This window comes from Plecotus auritus (assembly GCF_963455305.1).
Source record: "Plecotus auritus genome assembly, chromosome: 10".
NCBI lineage: Eukaryota > Metazoa > Chordata > Mammalia > Chiroptera > Vespertilionidae > Plecotus > Plecotus auritus.
In genome coordinates, this window is record NC_137785.1 from 14,392,363 (window position 1) to 14,416,762 (window position 24,400).

The 24,400-nt window shown below is 54.2% G+C and overlaps 2 protein-coding genes and 1 pseudogene across 3 annotated transcripts; all 3 read left to right on the forward strand.

The window, feature by feature from the left end:
* The first annotated feature begins 216 nt into the window (after window positions 1-216).
* Window positions 217-1,059, forward strand: LOC308235377 (ADP/ATP translocase 3-like; annotated as a pseudogene). Its single transcript has one exon. The product of its transcript is annotated as an ADP/ATP translocase 3-like (transcript).
* A 1,814-nt stretch (window positions 1,060-2,873) lies between these two features.
* On the forward strand, window positions 2,874-3,290 carry NANOS2 (nanos C2HC-type zinc finger 2; the record flags this gene model as incomplete). The annotated part of the gene is made up of 1 exon (XM_080644911.1): window positions 2,874-3,290. One exon carries the CDS (start codon window positions 2,874-2,876, stop codon window positions 3,288-3,290), a length of 417 nt encoding a protein of 138 aa, XP_080501037.1.
* A 12,535-nt stretch (window positions 3,291-15,825) lies between these two features.
* On the forward strand, window positions 15,826-23,874 carry MYPOP (Myb related transcription factor, partner of profilin). Its single transcript, XM_080646048.1, has 3 exons — window positions 15,826-15,887; window positions 16,624-17,177; window positions 22,582-23,874. The coding sequence occupies exons 2-3, from the start codon at window positions 16,676-16,678 to the stop codon at window positions 23,262-23,264; spliced, it is 1,185 nt and encodes a 394-aa protein (XP_080502174.1). The 5' UTR covers window positions 15,826-15,887; window positions 16,624-16,675; the 3' UTR covers window positions 23,265-23,874.
* Window positions 23,875-24,400: the final 526 nt, after the last annotated feature.

A 24,400-nucleotide genomic window follows, 5' to 3' on the forward strand; every position in this document is an offset into this window, starting at 1 on the left:
ATAGCAACTGGGCACTTAGCATATTAGCCTTTTACATATATAGATGAACCCCTTTTGGTCCTACAGTGGCCGTGCTGAGCCAGCAGCACCTACCCTCTGTGTATCTGCTCCTGCACTCCACTCTGTGCCCTCTGCACAGCCTGCTGGGCAACCAAGACAGACCAGGCCGTCTCCTTTGCCAAGGACTTCTGGCCGGAGGCATCGCCGTGGCCCCCGATGGAGCAGGTCAAACTGCTGCTTCAGGCACAGCACCAGCAAGCAGATCGCAGTGGACAAGCAGTACCTGGGCATTGGGGGCTGCACCGTGCACATTCCCAAGGAGCAGGGCGTGCTTCCTTCGGGAGGGGCAACCTGGCCAACGTCATCTGCTACCTCCCCACGTGAGCCCTTAACTTGGCCTTCAAGGGGAGGTACACGCAGGTCTTCCTGGGGGCGTGGACTCGCACATGCAGTTCTGGAGGAATTTTGCTGGCATCCTGGCCTCCAGAGGTGCCACCAGAGCCACCTCCCTCTGCTTCATCCACCCCCTGGATTTCGCCAGAACCCACCTGGCAGCCGATGTGGGGAAATTTAGAATTGAGTGGAGTTCAAGGGCCTGGTAACTGTCTGGTGAAAATCACCAAGTCTGATGGCATCGGGCTTCAACGTTGGTTCGGGGCATTATCTCCCCGGCTGCCTACCTGGGCTTGTACAACACGGCCAGAGGCATGCCCCCGGGCCCCAAGAACACCCACATGGTGAGCTGGATGATGGTGACGGCCATGGCGGGCCTGGTATCCTACCCCTTCAACACCCTGCCGAGGCGATGATGGTGCAGTGGGGGCCCAAAGGGGTGGACAGCACGTGCAGGGGGACCGCGGACAGCTGGCAGGAGATCTTCAAGGATAAGGGGGGCAAGGCCTTCTTCAAGGGCGCCTGATCCAACACCCTCAGGGGGCTGGGCAGAGCCTTTTGCTGGTCCTGTACGATGAGCTGAACAAAGCCATCGAGGTGTGCCCCTTGCCTAGACACGGGGACCAGGAGAACCACACAGACTACGTCACCGTTACAGACCATTGATCTTCCAGAATCTCCAGTGTTCTTGCCCAGCAGGATCATGGGTAGAGCGCTGGGGAGGCTCTAGAACCGGTTCCTTGTGATCAGGACCATGGGCACCCTGATTCCAAGCACTGAGGGGGGAACACTGTCGTCCTCCCAGGTCCACAGGCAGGGCTGCTCCACCTCGCAGGCCTACAGCCAGGTGCTCGCAGGCCGGCCATGTTTATAGTTCACTTAAAGCAGTGGTCAGCAAACTGCGGCTCGCGAGCCACGTGTGGCTCTTTGGCCCCTTGAGTGTGGCTCTTTCACAAAATACCATGTGCGGGCGCACACGTACAGTGCGATTGAAACTTCATGGCCCATGTGCAGAAGTCAGTTTTCGGCTCTCAAAAGGAATTTCAATCATTGTACTGTTGATATTTGGCTCTGTTGACTAATGAGTTTGCCGACCACTGACTTAAAGGAAATCAGCTTGTGCCCTAGCTGGTTTGGCTCAATGGATAGAGCATCGGCTTGTGGACTGAAGGGTCCCAGGTTCGATTCCGGTCAAGGGCACATGCCTGGGTTGCAGGTTTGATCCCCAAAAGGGGGTGTGCAGGAGGCAGCCGATCAATGATTCTCTCTCATCATTGATGTTTCTATCTCTCTCTTTCTCCCTTCCTCTCTGAAATCAATAAAAATGTTTAAAAAAAGACGACATGGTTGTGATATTTAAAAATAAAAAAATAAATAAAAAAGGAAATCAGCCTGGCCAGCGTGGCTCAGTGACCTATGAACCAGGAGGTCATGGTTTGATTCCTCGTCAGGGCACATGCCCAGGTTGTGGACTTGATCCCAAAGGGGTCGTGCAGAAGGCAGCCGATCAATGGGTATCTCTTCTCATTGATGTTTCTGTCTCTCTCTTCCTCTTCCTTCTTCTCTGAAATCAATAAAAATATATTTAAAAAAAATAAAGGAAATCATATCACCCATTTGTACTTAAGCACTATCCTCATTGTGCAGCTGAATATTTGCGACTAAGTTCTATGTCGGGTGTAATCTGCTGCAAACAATTAAAATCAGGCACAGAGAATAAAATAAAATAAAAAACACACACAAGGGAAAAAACACTGAACATGGCAGTGTGCCCTCAATAAACAGTTATTGAGTAAGTGGCTCCTAGTTCAGGACATAAGACGTGAGGTTTTCATTTCTTTAAGAAAGGCAGGGGAGCACTTGCTTCGGAGTCCCACAAACCTGGGTCGGAGCCCAGCTCGGTCACTGGCAGGCTACGTGTCTCTGGGCCCATGAGCTTCCCTCTCTGAGCTTCCAATGTTTGTCCGTCAAATGGGGTCATCGCTGTGCGTGACCACATGGAGCCGTTGTGAGGGTTAAATCAGATCGTGTAGGTAACCGTGCCGCGGTGCCCAGATTAGAGTCAGGGGCGGTGCTGTTATTAGGGATGGCTCTGGAGCACATGGGGGAAGCGGGCCCAGCCTTGGGATAAGCGAGGAGCGGGTGAGGGACATTTGCTTCACTGAATGGATATGGGAACTGAGGCCCAGGGTGGGGAAGGGCATTCCCAGAGGTCACAGAGCAGCTTGGAGGCAGAGCAAGAACCAGAGACAAGGGCAAGGGCCCCCTTCCCGATCTCCGTGGGGGGTTAGTCCGACGGGGGAGTCATGGGCAGGGAGTGGGCCCTTTAAATCCTAAGCTCCACCTTTGCTTAGAAGGGTCTTTGGGGGAGTATAAAAGGGGGTGCAGTTCTTCTCTGCTCCAGAAAACCACCCGCAGCTCCTGACACTGGCCCCCAGCCCAGCCTCTCTCCAGCGGCCCAGCATTGCCACCTGGGTGCCATGCAGCTGCCACCCTTTGACATGTGGAAGGACTACTTCAACCTGAGCCAGGTGGTGTTGGCACTGATCCAGAGTCGGGGGCAGAGGCCCGAGGCCCAGGATATGAGGGAGCCAAGACCTGAGCCCCAGCTGGGGCAGGATCCGGGACTGGGAGGGTCGGGGGCCAGCGGAGGCCCAGCCACCCTGTGCAACTTCTGTAAGCACAACGGCGAGTCCCGCCACGTCTACGCCTCACATCAGCTGAAGACGCCGGAGGGTGAGGTGGTGTGTCCCATCCTGCGGCACTACGTGTGCCCCCTGTGCGGGGCCACTGGTGGCCAGGCCCACACGCTCAAGTACTGCCCGCTCAATGGTGGCCAGCAGTCTCTCTACCGCCGCAGCGGGCGCAATTCGGCGGGCCGCAAGGTCAAGCGCTGAGGACCGTGAGGTGCCCCTCCTGCACCCCTAACCATCCTGGTTAAGTCCCCACTAAGTTCCTGGACCCTCCCCAGACTCACCCAGCCCTTTGGAACCGCTGGTCCCCAGAACTCCAGCCCTGATGGATCCTGAAACAAGGGTGGCTGCTGGGGAGCCAGGCTGGCCCAGCCCCTGGGACGGCTCAGCCTTTGGGGTTCTGTCCTGTGGGCGTCTGTGGATTCTTGGTGCCGCAGGACCTCTGCCCCTTGGACCACACAGCCCTGTGGCTCCTTTTGGGCCACAGTTCATGGATCTTGAGTGACACCAGCCCTGCCCCCTCTGACTTCTCGGCCCCAGCCCCGGGCTCCACTCCTTGTGGAATTCTCGGGTCCCAGGACCCACAGGGCCCGCTGGGCGCTCCCAGGCCCGCGGTCAGAATTTGCAGAGGGAACAAGACTGGCTTGGACCTGCAGCCCAAGAACTGCAAGATGGGACTGTGACTTGAGACCAGCCTCGCCCACCTTCTTCAGCACCTGCAGACCCGGGTTCATTGTGAACCACAGGGATGGCTCCCTCCTGCCCTCCAGCCACCCATCAGCCCCTCCATCAGGAGCTGGGGGAGGGAGGGGGCACACTGCAGGACCCCATGTCCCCCAGATTTGTCTGGGAGTGGAGAGCCTTGAGGTGAGCTGACACCCTCCAACTCCCCCCTGATTGGGCCCCCGCCCCCCAGGCTGTTGGCTGTTCATTTGTTTTACTGCTTTATTGAGCTCCTGCCCTCACCCCAAATCACTGAGGGGTCCTCTCCCCCAGCCAGAGGGCCTGAGGGCCTGAGGGCGAGACTGCGTGGGCTGGGCGGAGACGAGACTGAGTGGGCTGGGCTTGCGCCTCTCCTCCCACCCCCCTCCCCACCCCCCCAAATCACATAGTTTGCTTAAAGGTCGGGGGCGGGTTTTTTTCCCTCCCGGTTTTAACAGTTAAGTCAACAACGTGCCGGGATGGGAATGGCAATTGCCTAGCGTTTATTTTAAGGGGCGAATCAGAGCCCCAGTCAGGTTTTAAGTTGTTTTGGCGCAAGGCTGGCCCCATGTGTTGGCCTCTCGTAAATAAAGAGCGTTTCTGGTTGTCTTTGAAATCGCTATGTCTGTTTGTGTGTTCTCACCGCCCCCTCCCCCCGTCCCCGCTGGTGGGGGAGGGGGACTCGCGTTTGCCCCAACCCCTGGGAAGTGGGAGGCGGAGCAGGAGGGGCCCTGGATTCCTCTCAGGATGTGCCCCGCATGTGTCCTCCACACAGGTCACCTGTGGACTGGCCCTTCAGTCCCAGCTTCCGCCGGGACCCTGGTTCGTTCTTCTGGCTCTTTCCAGGGGTCCCCCCTCCTGCCCTGCTGGACCACAGGTCTTCAAGGACCAACTTGGTGGTAATTCTTAAACTTTGGGTGCTGGACCCATTGTAGAGGTGATGAAAAAGTATGGTCCGCAGGGAAACACGCATATGCACAAAACACCGCATATAATATCAGAGGTTCTTTTATGCCGTTGGTCCACAAATTTTATTGTGCATCCACTTTGTGCCGGGTCCTGGTCTAGGCAGCGGCGGGTACAGCAGTGAGCAGCACAGGCAAGACGCCCGCCCTCAGGGAGCTGACACTCCAGTGGGGACGGGAGTTGCCTGACAATAAATACACGTCAGGGGTAAAGGAAAGAAGGCAGGTAAAGGGATGGAGCGTGAAGGAGAGGCTGTTATATACGCGGTGGTCAGGGAAGACCTCTCGGTGGAGGTGACATTTGAGCAGAGTCTAAATGAAATGAGAAAAGCAGAGACTATGGCCCTAGCTGGTTTGGCTCAGTGGATAGAGCGTCGGCCTGCAGACTGAAGGGTCCCGGGTTCGATTCCAGTCAAGGGCACATGCCTGGGTTGCGGGCTCAATCCCCAGTGGGCGGCATGCAGAGGGCAGCCGATCCATGATTCTCTCTCATCCTTGATGTTTCTCTCTCTCCCTCCCTCTCTGAAATCAATAAACATATATTTTTTAAAAAAAAGAAGCAGCAGCAGCAGCAGCCCTAACCGGTTTGGCTCAGTGGATAGAGCGTCAGCTCGTAGACTGAAAGGTCCCAGGTTCAATTCCGGTCAAGGGCATGTACCTTGGTTGTGGGCACATCCCCAGTAGGAGGTGTGCAAGAGGCAGCTGATCGATGTTTCTCTCTCATCGATGTTTCTAACTCTCTATCCCTCACCCTTCCTCTCTGTAAAAAATCAATAAAATATATATTTTAAAAAAAAGCAAAAAAAAAAGCAGAGAATATCGGGGAGGAGGCCATACCAGGCAAAGGGGACAGCAAGTTCAAAGGCCCTGAGGTGGAACTGAAGCCGGCGTGTTTGCAGAATACACAGGAGGCCAGCCGAGTGAGAGGGGAGATCACAGAGGCTAACGCTGCTGAGGCTCTGGCCTTCTCTGTGCATCCTCAGACGCAGAAATCCTCCCCGGCTCCCCTCACACACACACTAGGCGCACAGAGCCAAAGAGCCAGTGAGGACCTCTGCTCACGGGTCCTTTTCCAAAAACGCAGCTCTGCCCGTGACGGACACCCCCAAGGGGAGCCAAACAGGGCTTCAGTGTGCGGCTGTGGTGTTGGGCTCTGCACAGGGGCCCTGGAGGAAGCGGGGAAGGGGGTGCTGCATCAGGCAGGAAGCTGATGGCCTCTCCAGTGGGGTGGCAGAGGACACTTTGCTAGTTTATTTATTTTTTTAATATATTTTATTGATTTTTTACAGAGAGGAAGGGAGAGGGAGAGAGAGTTAGAAACATCGATGAGATGAGAGAGAAACATCCATCAGCTGCCTCCTGCACACTCCCCACTGGGGATGTGCCCGCAACCAAGGTACATGCCCTTGACCAGAATCGAACCTGGGACCCTTCAGTCCGCAGGCCGACGCTCTATCCACTGAGCCAAACGGTTAGGGTGACTTTGCTAGTTTAATAAAGGCCCCCAAGTGTGACAAAGTGTGGGCAGCAGTTACAAAGGGCAGCCAGGACAGGCCGGGTGGAAGGGTGCCAGGAGACCTGCAGAAGGGGGGGCGGAGGGTGCTGAGGGCGGTCTGGGGTGTGGGTGACATGAAGGGCCTGGGACACAAGGTGAAGCGTCCAGGAGGCTGCTGGACACCCGGGTCCTGGGTTCAGCGGAGAGGGCCAGAGAGAAACAATTAGTCGTCGCCAGGTTTGGGGTTGTGTTTGTTTTTTAAAGGAATTAAGCCATTTATTTGACAGAATTAAGTGGCAGGGCGGCTGGAGGACCCGAGGACACCACAGGGGCGGAAGGCATCACCTACCATGACCTTGATCTCCCCTGGCATCTCGCACCTGCACTGCTCCACGCGCCCCTGCCGATGGCTCCCTCCCTGCCACCTCTCAGGAGCTCCATCTGATTGAGACCCAACTCCCCACTCAGCCCAGACTCTCCTGGAGCCACAGCACCCTGGCTGCCTCCCTGGACTCCCAGGGAAGGGAGATGCCTAGGCGACGCCAGGTGGCTGGCCCCGGTCCCGGTTGGGGATGTGGGGTCAGTTAGGATATGGCGAGTATAAGGTGCTATGGGGTGAAAGTTGTCTTCCCCAAAAGATATGTCCTGTCCCTCAGTGCATCAGCATGTGGCCTCACTTGGAGATGCCAGTAGGTAAGATGAGGTCATACTGGAATAGGGTGCGCCCGAATCCACCATGACTGGTGTCCTTAGGAGAAGGGGAGCGAGGCGCACAGGGGGAAGACAGAGACGGAGAGAGTGATGCTGCCACCAGCCAGGGAAGGCGCAGGGCTGCCAGAAGCTGGAAGCGGCCATGAAGGATCCTCCCCTAGAGCCTTCCAGGGAGTGTGGCCCCGCCTCAGCCTGATTTCCAGCTCTGGCCTCCGGAACTGAGAGAAAATGAACGCATTTCGGTTGCTTCAGCCGCCCAGTGTGTGGTGTTGTTATGGCAGGCCTCGGAATGAATATGCTGGGCATCCAGGATGTCGAGGGCGCCTCAGGAGTCTGGGCCGAGGGAAGGATTTGGGTCTAAATCAGGCCTGGAGCTAAATGAGGAGGCTGAGCAGGGAGCCAGGGAGCCAGGGCAGAGGTGAGTGGATGGAGCGGGCAGGTGTCAGTGAGCGGAGACAGGATGCAGGAGGGCTGCTCAGACTCCAGCACCGCCCCCCCGCCCCCTCGGGCCCCTACCATGACCCAGAGACTAGGGAGCCAGGGGGATGGAGAGCACCAGGCAGCACCCGGCACTCAGGGCAGGCAGACCAGGGACAGAACGGGCCTGGAGGGCAACCACAGGCTTCTGCTCGTGGGCCTCCTGCGGCCACCCTGTGTGTTCTAGAACAGAACAGAGAGAGAGACAGGCTGGACATCATGCAGAGAAGCAACTGCTTAAGAGTGAACCCCTCCCTCCTCCCTCCAGCACCACTGAGGATAAGGAGGGGGAGGGGCAGTTCTTCGCCCACATGAAGCCACGGAAGAAAAATTAGGTCCATAGCTCTACTGGTTTTGGCTGAGTGGATAGAGCACCGGCCTGCAGACTGAAGGGTCCTGGGTTCGATTCCAATCAAGGGGCATGCAGGAGGCAGCCGATCAATGATTCTCTCTCATCATTGATGTTTCTATCTCTCTTTCTTTTTTTGTTTTTAAATATATTTTATTGATTTTTTTTTTTTTTAAAGAGAGGAAGAATGAGGGAGAGAGAATTAGAAACATCGATGAGAGATAGACATCGATCAGCTGCCTCCTGCACACCCCCTACTGGGGATGTGCTTGCAACCCAGGTACATGCCCTTGACTGTAATCGAACCCGGGACCCTTCAGTCCGCAGGCCGAAGCTCTATCCACTGAGCCAAACCGGTTAGGGCTTCTATCTCTCTTCTCTTCCTCTCTGACATCAATAAAAAATGTATTTGTTTAAAAAAGGGAAAAAGAAAAATGAGCTCCATTAAAGACCGCCCTAGAATCCCACAGAGTTCCCATTGTGCCCGGAAGTGTACAGGCGGAAGGTGGAATTCCTGAACCTCACCTTCCCCCTCAGGTCAGGGTGCCCACCATCTCCCCCTCCCCCCTCAGGTCAGGGTGCCCACCATCTCCCCCTCCCCCCTCAGGTCAGGGTGCCCACCATCTCACCTCCCCCCTCAGGTCAGGGTGCCCACCATCTCCCCCTCCCCCCTCAGGTCAGGGTGCCCACCATCTCCCCCTCCCCCCTCAGGTCAGGGTGCCCACCATCTCACCTCCCCCTCACGTCAGGGTGCCCACCATCTCTTTTTTTTTTTTTTTTTTTTTTTTAAATATATTTTATTGATTTTTTACAGAGAGGAAGGGAGAGGGATAGAGAGTTAGAAACATCGATGAGAGAGAGACATCGATCAGCTGCCTCCTGCACACCCCCCACTGGGGATGTGCCCGCAACCAAGGTACATGCCCTTGACCGGAATCGAACCCGGGACCCTTCAGTCCGCAGGCTGACGCTCTATCCACTGAGCCAAACCGGTTTCGGCGGGTGCCCACCATCTCACCTCCCCCTCACGTCAGGGTGCCCACCATCTCACCTCCCCCTCACGTCAGGGTGCCCACCATCTCACCTCCCCCTCTGGTTAGGGTGCCCACCATCTCCCCCTCCCCCTTCTGGTCAGGGTGCCCACCATCTCCCCCTCCCCCTCACATCAGGGTGCCCACCATCTCACCTCCCCCCTCAGGTCAGGGTGCCCACCATCTTCCCCTCCCCCCTCAGGTCAGGGTGCCTACTATCTCACCTCCCCCTCTGGTCAGGGTGCCTACTATCTCATGGGACTCGGAATTTGAGTATGGGCACCTGTCAGGGTCCAGGGGTCCTTGTGTGTTGTGACTATGGGTTAAGCGGATGTCCAGGCTGGCCAGAATCTGGGCCACGCTGGAGAATGTTATGCAAATGGGGAAGGCAGCTCCACTAGCTGAAGCCTCTGTTTTGATCTGTGTGGGCCATGCTGCGATCTCTTTAGGTTTAGCTTTCTGTTTCTTTGTGTCTTTCACTCTGTCCCTTTCCTCTCCTTCCTTCCTCCCCAGCCCCCAGCCTTGCAGTCATTCTGACAAATGCAAACCTTTCTCGCAGACTCCACGCTCATCATACACAACTGCCGAAGACATTCCCACTTGGATGCCTCATCATGTCCAAAAGGGAAATCACACACCCATCAGGAAATCCTGTCAGCTCTCCCCTCAAAATACTGACCGCACCCAGATTCTGACCATGCCACCCCGGCCCCCAACTCCTCTCACCAGGACTGTGGCAGTCACCTCCTCACTGGTCCCCCTGCTTCTGTTCTTGACCTCCTGGACTCTAGGACCTAGAATATACATTCCACCCCCAACAAAAGTGATCCCACTCAAACACAAGTCAGTTCACATCGCTCCTCTGCACGGAGTCCTATGGGCTCTGTCTCACTCAGAGTAAAAGCCGGAGTCCTCACCAGGGCCTCTCTCGGAACCTCTCTCACTCTCTCTCGCTGTTGCACGAATGCTTCAAGAACATACCTGCCGCCCTGACCGGTTTGGCTCAGTGGATAGAACGTCGGCCTGCGGACTCAAGGGTCCCAGGTTCGATTCCAGCCAAGGGCATGTACCTTGGTTGCAGGCACATACCCAGTGGGGAGTGTGCAGAAGGCAGCTGATCGATGTTTCTCTCTCATCGATGTTTCTGACTCTCTATCCTTCTCCCTTCCTCTCTGTAAAAAATCAATAAAATATATTTTTTAAAAAAAATTTCCAATTAAAAAAAAAAAAAGAACATACCTGCCTCTGGGCCTTGGCACGTACCCTGCCCCTACTTGGACCACTCTTGCCCCAGATGCCCACTGGTGGTGGCTTGCCCCCTCACCTCCTGCAGTTCTTTGGTCAAATATCACCTCCTCTGTGAGGCCTTCCCATCCTCACACTGCTGATCCCTCTTACCTGCTCTCCCTCTCTCTCCACCTTAACCACCAGCGAACATGCGATGTGGTTTAATTACTGATTATGTCTATGGTTGCGATGGTCAGCTTGATGTGTCAACTTGGTGAGGCTACTATCCCCAGCTATTCAAACACTTACCCCAGTGCTGCAAGGCAGGTATTTTATGGATACAATTAAAGCCAATACTTGGTTGACTTTACATTTTTAAAATATATATTTTTATTGATTTTAGAGAGGGAGAGGGAGAGAGAGATAGGAACATCAATGATGAGAGAGAATCATTGATCGGCTGCCTCTTGCATGGCCCCTAATAGCAACTGAGCCCACAACCCATGCATGTGCCCTTGACTGGAATCCAGCCCGGGACCCTTCAGTCCAAAGGCCGATGCTCTGTCCACGGAGCCACACCAGCTAGGGCCTTGGTTGACTTTAAGTAAGGGAGATTATCCTAGATAATCTGGGTGGGCCTGGTTTAATGGTTTGAAAAGTCTAAAGAACAGATTTCCTCTCCTAGATCCAGTTCCTTTCACTTCTTATCGCAACCCACAATGAGGAATTTTACATTATGATCTAACACGCACATGTGGGCGCGCGCACACACACACACACACACCTCTGAAACCCAGGTTCACAAAAGAGTAATCTTAGTAATAATAACAAAACAATTATTACATGCCAGGCCCCGATCAAATGCTTTCTACGTATGGACCCAGTTAACATTCCTAACACTCCAATGAGGGAGACCCCAGGGCTAATCCCCATTTTACAGACAGGAAAGCCAAGAGCCAGACAGGCTAAGTAACCTGTCCGAGGTTACATAACAAGTAAGTGGGAAAATTGGAAACCAGACAGCCTGAGTCCAAAACTGAGCGATTTCCACTCTCCTAGGATGTGTCTTAAAAACCTCTGAAAATACACAACTGAAGCAAAAAGTCCTCAAAGCAACACTTACCTTACTACTCACAATGCACTCCGATAATTTCCTGCTCTCCTTTGTGTGTTTGTTTGCCTGCGACCCACTGAATATTTTTCTGGACCACTCATGGGTCAGGACCCACAGTTAGTCAGGAAAACGTGCCTTAGGACGCTTTCCCTAATGCATCCCCATTCCAGGGTCCTTGCCCTTTGACCTCCTGCATCCTGTTCAACACCCCCACACCTACCCAAGTCTAGAACCTCACCTCTGCCAGGGGCTCCCTGGCTCCAGCCTTCTCGTCAGCTCCAGGCCTTGTTTAGGCCCACATCGTCCCTCAGCCCACCCCTCCCCGGCACCAGCAGCATCCTGGATGCCTCCCGGGATGCCCAGCGTATTCATCTCCGAGGGCTGCCACAGCAAACGGGGTGCCTCAGACAGCAGAAACGGCCCTGGCCGGGTGGCTAGGTTGGTTAGAGTGTCGTCCCGTCGCCAAAAGGTTGTGGGTTAAGGCACATACTCAGGCTGTGGGTTCCACGTGTGGAAGGCAACTGATCAATGTTTCTCCCTCTCCCTCTCCCTCTCCCTCTCCCTCTCCCTCTCCCTCTCCCTCTCCCTCTCCCTCTCCCTCTCCCTCTCCCTCTCCCTCTCCCTCTCCCTCTCCCTCTCCCTCTCCCTCTCCCTCTCCCTCTCCCTCTCCCTCTCCCTCTCCCTCTCCCTCTCCCTCTCCCTCTCCCTCTCCCTCTCCCTCTCCCTCTCCCTCTCCCTCTCCCTCTCCCTCTCCCTCTCCCTCTCCCTCTCCCTCTCCCTCTCCCTCTCCCTCTCCCTCTCCCTCTCCCTCTCCCAAAAACATATCCTCGGATGAGGATTAAAAACATTAATAGAAATGCACACTCTCACAGTTCTGGAGGCCAGGAATCTGAAATCGAGCTGTTGGCCAGGTCACACTCCCTCCGAAGACTCTAGGGAGGGTCCTTCCTCGCCTCTTCCAGCTTTGGGCAGCCCCAGGCCTTCCCTGGCCTCTGGCAGCATCACTCTGATCTCTGTCTGTCCTCTGCGTCTCTCTCCTCTTCTTATCAGGACTCCAGTATGCCGTCTTTTTAATGAATTATGTCTCCAGTAATCTATTTCCAAATAAAATTACATTCTGAAGTACTGAGGGGTAGGATTTTAATGTCTTTTTTTTTTTGGGGGGGGGGAAGGTACAAAGCTCAATGAATGTCACCTACTGAACACTTCATACTCACCATGTCCTAACTGACCCTATATCCCCAACCGGGACCTGGGCCAGAGCACTGGGTGTCACCTCCACATCTCCCTGCTCCCCACCCTGACCGGCTCTGCACTCTACATTCTGCCTCCCAGATGCCTTCCAATTAATTTCTACCTTTCCCACATCTCTGCCCTGGTCCAGTAGCGCCACCCCTTCCTTGCCCCTGCTCTAGACTTCTCCCTTGACTCTGCCCAAAAGATTTGCCCCCTCCCATTCACCGTGCACACAACGGCCAGGGGGACCTTCCTAAAGCCCACGTCAGACCCTTCCTTCCTGGCTCAGAGCCCACGGCCTTAACGTTGCCCAGAAGATCCTGCATGGGCTGCCCTGACTGCTGGACCCTGTCCCCTCATGGAGCACATGTGGGACCTCATATAAACCCAGCCCTGGTGATAGTCAGCTTGCCACCCAGTCTGCACCTGCACCCACTCGGAAAAACACAGCCAGAGAGAAACACACAGCCACAGCGACGCATCTCATTTCAGTTTACTATCCAGTAACCTCAAGGGATTGGTTCTGTGTCTACCTCTCGCTGGCCACTCACTCACTATCTCATGATTTCCCCCCTCTCTCCATCCTCAGCACCGCCCTTCACCTTGACGCTGCTTCCTAATTTATGGAGACAACGCAGGAAGGAGGAGAGAACGTTCACATTTCCTGACACCACGTGCTGCCACCTGCCTGCCTCCGTGCCCATGTGCCCCCTCCCTCATCACTGTGGCAGAACAGCACATGCCCCTTGGACCACCCTCCGCTTGGGCTCTGGAACCCACCCACCGTGTTTACTCAAGGACAGGGCTCCAGCAATTCTCCCCTTCCCCCTCGGCAGCGTCCATCTCGCCTCTTCTAGATCTTTCTCATTGGCACATGACATACTGTTACATCTACCATCTGAAATAACCTTCCAAGATCCCAGTCCCCCTTCAGATACCACCGCATTTTTGTGTTGCAAAGAATCACCTACGCCGGGTCTCTCCAAACCCTCTCTTGAACCCACCCAACAAGTTACAGCCCCACCCCCATCCCCCACCATGGCTCTTTTCTAGATGACTGGTGACTTCCATCTCGCTAGCTCTAGTGATCAGTTCTCAGTCTGCATCAGACTTGGCTTCTAGCAAGCATTTGGCACCCATGACCCTTCCCTCCTCCTAGATTTGCATCCTTCACTTGGCCTCCAGGGCATCCCACAGCCAGGTTCTCCTCTAACATCCCTGAGAGCCCCTCCCCAGCCTCCTCTGCTGACCCCAGCCCTCTCCTGGAGGGCCCCCAGCCCCAGGCCTGGGCTTCTTTTCTACTTGCAATGGCTCCCTGGTTGACCTCTCCCAGCCTTAGGGCCTTACAGGGCATTTATTCACTGACAACTCCTAAATTTCTATCTCAAGACTGAAGCTCTTCCCCTGAAGTCCAGACTCAAATATCCAACTGCCTACCTGACATTTGTACTTGGGAGACCAATGGGCATCTCAAGTTTAGGCAAACTTGAACTCCTGATCCTCTTGCAGCTCTGCCCGCCATTGCTTCTGGCGGCTGCATCCTTCCTGTTACTCAGGCCAAAGACACTATAGTCACCCTCGACTTCTGTCTTTCTCTCACTTCCACGTGCAATCCACTTCACCTCACCTTCCCCGCTGCCACCTTGGTTGGAGCCACCATCACCTGAACCACGGCGGTGGCCTCCTCACTGGGCTCCCAGCTTCCATCCTGGCTCCCTGAAGGCAGGTCCCCAGAGGAATCTTACTAAGTCCTTCCCCAGTGCAGGCCCCTCCCCTGGCTCTCACCTCATGTAGGGTAAAGGCCTAAGTGCTAGCAGTGACCCACAAGACCCTGCACCATCTGGCTCCCCACCCTGCCGGCCCCTGGCTCCCTCCATCCCCATCGGCCTCCTAGATGTTCCTGTAACACAACAGGCAAGTCCTGCCCCTGGCTGCACTTGCTCCCTCACCTGCTTCACCTCTCTACTTAAATGTCACCTCTCTACTTAAATGTCACCTCTCTCCTTAAATGTCACCTCTCTACTTAAATGAGGCCTCCCCTAGCCACCTTATTTTAAAATTACACACACTCACACACACACACACACACTCTCACACACACACACACGCACACACACCATACTCCCCAACCCCTTTCCCTTCCATTTTCTTCATAATACTTATCACCTTCTCACTTATATGTCTATTTATTTTGCCAATTGTTTGATTATCCCAAGTAAAAAGTGAGCACCATAGCCCTAGCTGGTTTGGCTCAGTGGATAGAGCATCAGCCTGTGGACTGAAGGGTCCCAGGTTTGATTCTGGACAAGGCCATGTACCTTGGTTGCGGGCACATCCCCAGTGGGAGGTGTGCAGGAGGCAGCTGATCGATGTTTCTCTCTCATTGATGTTTCTAACTCTCTATCCCTCTCCCTTCCTCTCTGTAAAAAAATCAATAAAATATATTTTTTAAAAAATAGAAAAAAAAGTGAGCACCATGAAGGTATAGGTTTTTGTCTTTTGTTTTCACTGCACCTGGAACTGTGTAGACGTTCAATAAATATTTGTTGAATAGATGAAGCACCGTTGGTTGAATGACCTTGACGTCTCCTGCGGGTTACTAAATTACAAACGTTTCGGCCCGACTTGCATCCTGCCTTTCAGCTCACCCAACCCGTCTTCTAGATTCATTCCTGCTTCCATGCATTTGTTTAAAGTCATACCCGCGCCAGGATCACCCTCCCTACCGAGGATGCTCTCACTCCGGTCTCCCTCCCTTGCCTCGTGAAGTAAATGTGTGGATAGGGGAGCCCCCAGGCATGGATGGAAGGTGTATGCGTTGCCATAGTTACTGCGCCCGCCTGGAGCATCATATTCCCAGGGTGCCCCGCCCCTACGGGTAATAGGTGGTTAGCAGATCCCGAGTAGTCCCGCGCAGGGGGTGAGTAAAAGGAGGCGACAACCCTGTTTTCTTACGAGCCCCCCCTTCCACCCCACCCACGCAGTTGTCATGGAAACAAAGCGCATCCCTCCAGCGCCATCTCCCTCCCTTTTCTCCTAGAGAAAAAAAAATATCCATAGTTATTGAGCTGAGTGGGCTGAAAGTCCAAAAGGCGGGGACGCCGCTCGGTCCCCGCGCTCTCTCCCGGATCTCTCCTGCCTCCTCCAAGGATTGCTACGCCTGCGCAGGGCAATAGTCTTGGGTACCAAGGCTAGAGGCAAGTGGCGCGCATGCGTGAGACAGGGTTTTGCGCGTGCGCCGCTATGGCACCTGGAGGCTGCGGCCGGCGGAGGCTGGTGGAAGGCGGTCCTGCGCCTGCGACGTGGGAGGGGCGTGAAACCCGGGCGGTCGGGGCGTTGGGGACCGACTGGCGTGTGGTGCGCCTGCGCCGCGGCTCTCCCGGCAGCGGGGAGGCGGGGTCCAGAGGGGGAGGACGGAGGGAAGCGGGGGGAGGGAAGAGGCCGCAGAAGCCCGAGCCTTGACCGACGGGCAGGCGGGGGCTGCGGCGGCGCCGGTGAGTGACCCGCGGCCCGACTCGGTCCCCACCCTCCGCGACCCTCACTCTTCCAGGAGTCCCCCATAGCCTCCGTTGTCCCCCGCCTAATCCCTGACTCCCATTACCCCCAGAGCGCCCCTTAATTTCTAGCAATTCCCGGAGCCCCCGCAATCTCTGCAGACCCCAGTTCCTAATATTTCATCGTCCCAGCTCCACTGACCTATGAGCCCCCAACTCACCGTTATTCCTGCTAATCCCCTCTGAGGACCCCTTCTTATGATGGTCTTACAGACGTCCCATTGGCCCGGAACCCCCAGAGCGCTCCTCTGCTCCAGATCCCCTCTTCTTGCTGCATCTCCCCTTCAGCATCTTTTACCCCCATTACTCTTGTGCTTTTTCGACCCCCGAAACACCCTTATTCTCCTTCCACTTTTCCTATGCCCCCATTCTCCTCTAACTCCTGCAGACACCCCCTCTTCCGCTTTTCCTCATTTCCCTCCACCCCTTCAAATCCTCCCCAATTTTCATCTACTCGTCGGCTTGGCACTTTACGCCTCACTGGCAGGAGAGGAGCGCTATTATTAGGCTATTATTAGGCACTAGGACTGCCCCCCACGGCCCATCGCCCCCCGTCCCCTGCCCCCATCCCTGGCCCCGGGTACTTAGGAGCCGGTGTCGCAGCAGCCGGCCGGGGTGGGGTTGGCGGCGCGGGGACGCCGAGCCCCCGCCAGCGCGGTGCGCCCTGTGCCCGCAGCGCCGGCGCCCCCCATGCGCCAGGCGGCCGGACGGCGGCGTCGGGGGGCGCCATGGCCTCGGCGACGGCGGCGGGCGAAGCGGAAGAGACCACCCGGCTGCGCAAGCCGCGGTTCTCGTTCGAAGAGAACCAGATCCTGATCCGGGAGGTGCGCGCCCACTACCCGCAGCTCTACGGCGCGCAGAGCCGTCGGGTGAGCGTGGCCGAGAGGCGGCGCGTGTGGGACGGCATCGCGGCCAAGATCAACGGCATCACCAGCTGGAAGCGCACTGGCCAGGAGGTGCAGAAGCGCTGGAACGACTTCAAGCGCCGCACCAAGGAGAAGCTGGCCCGCGTGCCGCACTCCACGCAAGGTGCTGGGGCTACCGCCGAGGACGCCTTCTCTGCCGAGGAGGAGACCATTTTTGCCATCCTCGGGCCGGGTGTGGCGGGGCCAGGAGCTGGTGCAGGGGCGGAGCAGCCCCCAGCGGCGCCCCCCTCACAGCCACTGGCCCCAAGTGCTTACACCCAACGCTATGTGTTGTCCGAGGACCGCAGGGAAGACCGAGGGGCAGGTGAGTTTCTTAACCATCACCATAGCAAAAGTCTGTTGTGTGCCTGGCACTGGTCCAAGCCCTTTAGGTGGCTCCTCAGATTCTCACTGCAACCCTGTTAGGTGGATGCTGTCATTATCCCAATGTTAAACCTGGGGAAAACTGAGACTCAGAAAAGTCAAATGACTTGCCTCAGGTTCCACCGCTAGTGACTGTCAGAGTCAGGAACAGAACCCAGACCTAGGAGGCCTGGCCCCAGAGTCCACACCTAGAGTCATCAGCTCAGGCATTTCTTTTTCTTTTTTAATTTTGTGATCTAATCCTTTTTAAAATATATTTTTATTGATTTCAGAGAGGAAGGGCGAGGGAGAGAGAGTTAGAAATATCAATGATGAGAGAGAATCACTGATCGGCTGCCTCCTGGAGATGGAGCCCACAGCTCATGCCCTTGACAGAATCCCAGCAGAAGGACCCTTTGGTCTGCAGGCCAATGCTCTATCCACTGAGCCAAACCAGCTAGGGCAAGACATCCTGTAGGGTAGTGACACTGGAGGCAGACTGGGCTCCAATCACAACTTTACCACTCAGCTGTGTCATTTTGGGTAAGTTAACTGCAGATCAGTTTCTGCATCTGTAAAATGGGGATAAAAAGTAGTTGCTACCCAGAGGTGGTTGTAAAGATTAAGTGAATTAATATGCATAAACTGCTTAGAACATGGCCTCTTGAATACTCATTATTAGCTTTTGATATAATTGCCAATTCTGTGAGGTATGGACTGTTTCACTATTTTTTGAGTCAAAGTCTCACAGAGGTTTGGTAACTCCCAAGGTCCTGAGTAGAGGAGGTGTAGAGAGCTGAGTACAAGATTTTCCACTTAGCCTTGACTCTAGCTTATTCTTTCTTTTTTTAAAAAATATATTTATTGATTTCAGAGAGGAAAGGAGGAGAGAGAGATAGAAACATCAATGATGAGAGAGAATCATTGATCAGCTGCCTCCTTTATACCCCCACTGGGGATTGAGCCCAGGCTTGTGCCCTTGGCCGGAATTGAACCCAGGACCCTTCAGTCCACAGACCGACGCTCTATCCACTGAGCCAAACCGGCTAGGGCTAGGTTATTATTTCTTATTCAGCTATTCCCCAGGCACTGTCCTATGCTGGGCAATGTTGGGGACACATTGAAGGTCAGACTTTGGACTTCATCTTGAGGGCATTTGGGAGTCTTAAGCAAGAAAGAAACACAATAATTTGGACCTTTGTTCTTAGTGTGAATCAAACCTCAGTGTTTCTATCTGTGGCGGAGACATCCTCAGTCCTGCCCTCCTGGCACTCACAGTCCATTGGGGAAGACAGACACACACATAGACAGGGATGACTCCCAGCTGACCTAGCCTGGGAGGTCAAGGAGGGCTTCCTGGAGGAGGAGAAATCAGAGCTGAGACATAGAGTGAGGATGAAGAGCCAGGAAATTGTTCCTGGTAGAAGGGACAGCATATACAGTGGCTTGGAAGCAAGAAGGCTTGACCAGTTTAGGAAACTGAAGTCTCCCAGTTGAAGAGAGGAGAGGGAGAGTGGAAAGATGGGAGAAAGGAAATGTTTTGAGATGAGGTTTGAGAGGTCAGCAAAGACCAGACCCTTCAGGGCCTTTAGGCTGGATTGAGGAGTTTGAGTGTTATCCTTAAGTGCTGTGGGAAGCCACTGAAGGGTTTGGAGGAAGGGAGGGACGTGATCAAACAAAGCAGTTCAGGATCATGTGATTCAAAGAGGTTCCTTCACCTACCCAAGGTCACACAGCAAGTAAGTAGTAGAGTTAAAACTGGAATACACGTGTGTCCAACTCACAGTCCATGCACTTAGCAATTGGGCTAGATTGCCTGGCAGTAACAACGATTAGTATGACTGAAAGTAATGAGTATGCCAGAATTGGGTCACACATGGCTTGCAAGTGAAGGCCAGGCTTTGGACTTTATCTTTTTTTTTTTTTTAATATATTTTTATTGATTTTAGAGAGGAAGGGAGAGGGATAGAGAGAGAGATAGAAGCATCAATGATGAGAGAGAATCATTGACCAGCTGCCTCCTGCACGCTCCCTACTGGGGATCGAGCCCGCAGGGAGCCAAACCGGCTAGGGCTGGACTTTATCTTGAGGGCATTTAGAAGTCATGAAAGTGTCTTGAGCAGAAGAGACACAATCACTTGGGACTCTTATTCTTAATGTGAATGAAAACTCAGTGTTTCTATCTGTGAAACGGCCCCATTGAACTGGAGCAGACATGGTAAACTTATTTTTTCAAAACCTGTGCAGCCCCTTCATTCATTCATTCATTCATTCAACAGATGTTTATTGAGTACCTTTCTGAGGCAGGCACTGTTGTAGATGCTGGGAATACTGTGCAGAAAGACAATTTTCCGTATGAAGCTGACATTCTAATTGTGGCAGACAAACCACAAACAATCCAACACGGATCACATATAGGAGGTTATAAAAACTAAAAAGAAAAATAAAGCATTAAAAGAATAGTGAGCGATGGAAGGAGGGCTTCTTTAGACAGGGTAGTAAGGGTCAGCTTCTCTGAGGAGGTAAACTTGAACGGTAACTTGAATAGAGAGATTGAGCCAAGTGGAGGAATATCTGAGGAAAGCACTGCATCCAGAGGAAACAGCACATGCAAAGGCCCTGAGGCAGGAATGTGCTTAAAGCTCCTTGATTAGAATAGTACACAGAAGACCCACAGTGTAAAACTCAAAAGAGGAACCGAAGGACTGAAACAGCCTGGGGCTTCCTGAGGTGTCTTTGTTGACACAGAGAGAGAATTAGGACCATTTCTCTCTGACCTAATCTTTGAAAGAACAATAACAACATGGAGAATTCACTGTGTGTCCGGCACTTAAGCATGGGCCAGAGGTGAGTCAGTGACTCCTAGTAATGGCCCTCAGGAAGATGATCTGTTATTGGAGCCCTTGGTCCCAGGCATCATACACATCCGGTTATAGGTAGGGAAACTGAGGCTCAACCTTTGCAAATAGGATTTTAACTGGTGTGATGGTCCCTCCATGAGCCCTGTGGGTGTGGGGAGTGGGCCTCTTTCTCCGTAGACGAAAAGCCATATTTTCAAGTGGCTGCAGTTCTCATGTCCTTATGAGTGAGACTCACCATCCTCAGGCCCACAGCCGCTGCCCAGGGAGTGGATAAAAGTGAGGGCTCTCGCCCTAACCAGTTTGGCTCAGTGGATAGAGCGTTGGCCTAGGGACTGAAGGGTCTCGGGTTCGATTCCGGTCAAGGGCATGTACCTTGGTTGTGGGCACATCCCCAGTGGGGAGTGTGCAGGAGGCAGCTGATGGATGTTTCTCTCTCATCGATGTTTCTAACTCTCTATCCCTCTCCCTTCCTCTCTGTAAAAAATCAACAAAATAACTTTAAAAAAAAAAAAAAGTGAGGGCTCTGGAACCTACCTGGGTTCAACTCCCTCCTCTACCACTCGCCAGATCTGTGACAGCTCTCTGGGCCTCAGTCACCTTGTCTGTAAGATGGGATGACAACGAGAGCACCTATCCCAGAGAATGGCTGTGCGGGCTCTGAAATAGCACAGGACAGCGTAGCCGTTTTGCCCAGGGTCTGGCCCGATGAAAGGACAGGGAGGGGAGCTATTGAAGAGGGAGAGATCAAGGAGTGTCTTCCCAAGGAGGCCACCTTTGAGCAGAGGCCCGAGGAGGTGAGGGAGGGAGCCAGGCAGGTGTGGAGAGAGCTCTCCAGGCCAAGGAATGGCAAATGCAAAGTCCTTGATGCAGGAGCATCCTAGTGTGAGGATCAATAAGAAGGCCAAGGTGGTGGAGCCAAATGAACAAGATGAAGACAGTGGGGAGGGAGATGAGGTCTGGGAGGCAGTGGGGACAGATCATGCAGAAACTTGGGGTCTTTGAGGACTTTCCTTTCTCTGAGTGAGACGAAAGCCACAAGGCTTTGAGCTGACAAAGACAACATCTGACTTGTATTTTTTTGTAATATATTTTATTTGATTTTTTAACAGAGAGGAAGGGAGAGGGGGAGAGAGTTAGAAACATTGATGAGAGAGAAACATCAATCAGCTGCCTCCTGCACAACCCCACTGGGGATGCGCCCACAACCGAGGTACATGCCCTTGACTGGAATCGAACCTGGGACCCTTCAGTCCACAGGCTGACGCTCTATCCGCTGAGCCAAACCAGTTAGGGCTGACTTGTATTTTTTAACATCTTCATTAAGCTAGAATTCCCATACCATATAAGCCACCCACCCCAAGTCTACAATTCAGTGGCTTTTCCTATATGCACAGAGTCTGCAACCATCACAATCAATTTCAGATACTTTTCTTCACTTGAAAAAGAAACCCTGCACCTCTTAGCCATCACCCCCTTCCCCATCCCCCCATCTCCACCCTGCCCTAGGCAACCACTAATCTACTTTCTGTCTCTGTAGATGTGCCTATTTTGGACATTTCATATAAATGGGTCACGTGACACGTAGTCCTTTGTGACTGGCTTCTTTCCTGTAGCATAACTGACATGTATTTCCGTTGGACCCTTGAGGCTCTTGTGGAGAACAGACTGTAAGGGGCAGGGTTGGAAGCAGGAAGCCAGTGAGGAGGCAACTGCCATAGTCCAGGTGGGAGATGATGGTTGGACCAGGTGGGGGCCGTGGAGGTGGACAGAAGAGGTTGGGTGCTGGATTCGTTTGAAGGCAGAACCAATGGTGTTTGTATATGGATGGGGTCTTGGGAGAGAAAAAGAGGAAAAGTTTTTGGCCCGAGCAGTTGAAAGGATGGAGCTGCCATAAGCCGCGATGGGGGTGGCTGGGGGAGGAGCAGGTTGGGAGGATCAGGAGCTCATTAGTAGATGCATTAGTAGAGGCATTAGTAGGTGATCAACAGGGTATGCCAAGTCCACAGCGGAGAGAAGGGTTCAGGCTGGGTCTGGATCTGGGAGCCTCTGCAAGTGGACTGTGTTCAAGTTCACGAGATCCCAGGGGAGATGAGATGGAGGAAGCCCAGCAGGCCTGGGGGTGAACTGGTACAGACCAGAGCTGAGGATGAAATCCTGGCATCCTGATAGGAGGCGACCCCTACTGCCAGCCTCCAGAAGTGCCCCTGCTGCTCCGGCCACCACCCCTCTCCCTGGGATCCAGCAAAGAGGTCTGAGAAGTGGGGGGACAGAGTATCAGATGTTCTGAGCCTTCTAGATTCTAGGTTGGCTCTGCCGGATTCAGCTGGAGGCCGCCAGGTTATCCTTCAATATAACGTACTGACTCGCAGGATGCGGGCTTCTGTTGCAAGGCATGATCTGACAAGTTTTAAAGGTGGCTCTGGGTAAGGTGGGTTGGAGGTGGAAAGGAGAAATCCAGACAGCATTGCAGGGTCACGCACACCTTCCCTACATCTCTCTCCACAGATACACCAGCCCACAGCAAGGGGGGCTCCAGCAGCCCGGAGCCCTGGGCCCGGCCCTCCTGCAATCCCCAGGAAAGGGGCTGCCCACCACCCAAGGAGCGTGAGTCCTCGCCCCCTCCAGCCCTGCAGACCGTCCAGCTGCCCCGTCTGGCCTTGTCTCCACCGCCCCCAGCCCCTCCAGCACCCCAGCCACCGCAACAGGTTCAAGTGGCACCCTCGCCCGCCAGTCCCTCACCCCCTCTCCTGCCTCTGCCTGTGCCCTCGGCCCCAGACCCCTCCCTGGACTTCCTGCGGGCGCAGCAGGAGACTGCCAACGCCATCAGGGAGCTGGCTGGCACCCTGCGGCAGGGACTGACCAAACTGAGTGAGGCCCTCAGCGCCCTGCTGCCCCTTCTGCCTGGAACCCCAGTTGACCCACTGCCCCCACCTCCACCCCCACCCCCCAGGCCTGTCCTGCCTCCACCTGCCCCCAAGGTGGAGATCACCCCAGAGCCCGTGTCTGTGGTGGCTGCTGTCGTGGACCGGGCCAAGGTGGCAGCCAGGGGGGTGATCATCGCCCGTAGAAACGAGGAAGGGACCCCCCGGCCACCCCCAACCCCTCCTCCTCCCCATGACTCCCCCCCACACAAGAGGAGGAAAGGTTTTCCCACACGGAAGAGGCGAGGGCGATGGAAATCTCCGTGAAATCTGCCATTGGATTCAAGCTTGTCTACACTTTCTGCCTGCACCACCTCTCCCAGCTTAGCCCAGCGGAGGAGGGCCATGCACCTTCCCCATGCCAGCTGCACCCTGGCTCCCTGCTGCAGGGGCGTGAGCACCCCACTCCCTGTACTAGTTAGTGCCTGATTCGCGGGGGCCCTCATTGATGGGCCCCCCAGCCCTTTCTCCAGTACAGCGCTGTCTGCCTGGCTGCTTTCCTTAACCCTGACTTCTAAGCCATCAATTTTACGTTATTTCTTACTGCCCTTTGTGGGCTGCAGAGGGAACCTCACAGGTCTGCACATACCCCCTTCCCTAATCACTCCTGGTCTTGACTTGAAGAGAATTGATCTGTCGGGGGCCTCCCCACTTCCCAGTCCAGACTTTGGAGGGAGTGGGGGCTGCGAGACAAATCAGAACGTGGATGACAATGAGGATACAGCAATCTGTATTCTGGGGAGAGGGGGGCGAGTTCTCACGGGGATGTATAGGTTGGGTCCTCTGCCTCCCATTGCAGTCTGACCTCCAGAACTCAACCCCCTCCTTTCTCCTCAGTGGTGACAAGATATCAATAAACTTATTTTTAATACAATCACTCGAGGCTCTGGCTGAGACAGGCCTGGGATTTCAGTCCCTACACCTGCCCCTCCCTCCCATAAGCAGGCGACACACCCTTGAAGTTAGAGGCTGGAGCCTTTTTTTGTTAAAACCATCAAGGTCAGTGTTCAAATGTTATTCCTACTTACTCATCCTTCAGATACCACCGAAATGTCATCTCCAGCGAAGCATCCTGGATTCCCTCCTTGCCTAGGATGGACCTGCTACTTAACAGGGCCCCCAAATGAAGAAGTGCTGTGATCTTAAGGCATGCTTCCTCCATAGTTCAAGAAGGCAGGAGCTGATTTTTTTTTTTTTGTATAGCAAAGGTGGGAATTTATTGAGAAACAAGCACTGACTCCCACGTGGGGAGGGAGAAAGAGTCCCACAGCACAGGCTCGCAGGTGGGGAGGGGGAAGAGTCCCAGGAGCTGATTTTCTTACTCTGAAACCTGCTGCAGAGACTGGAGCAAAGCAGGTAATAACCACCTCCCTGGATTCAGACCTGGCTCCACCCCTGGTACT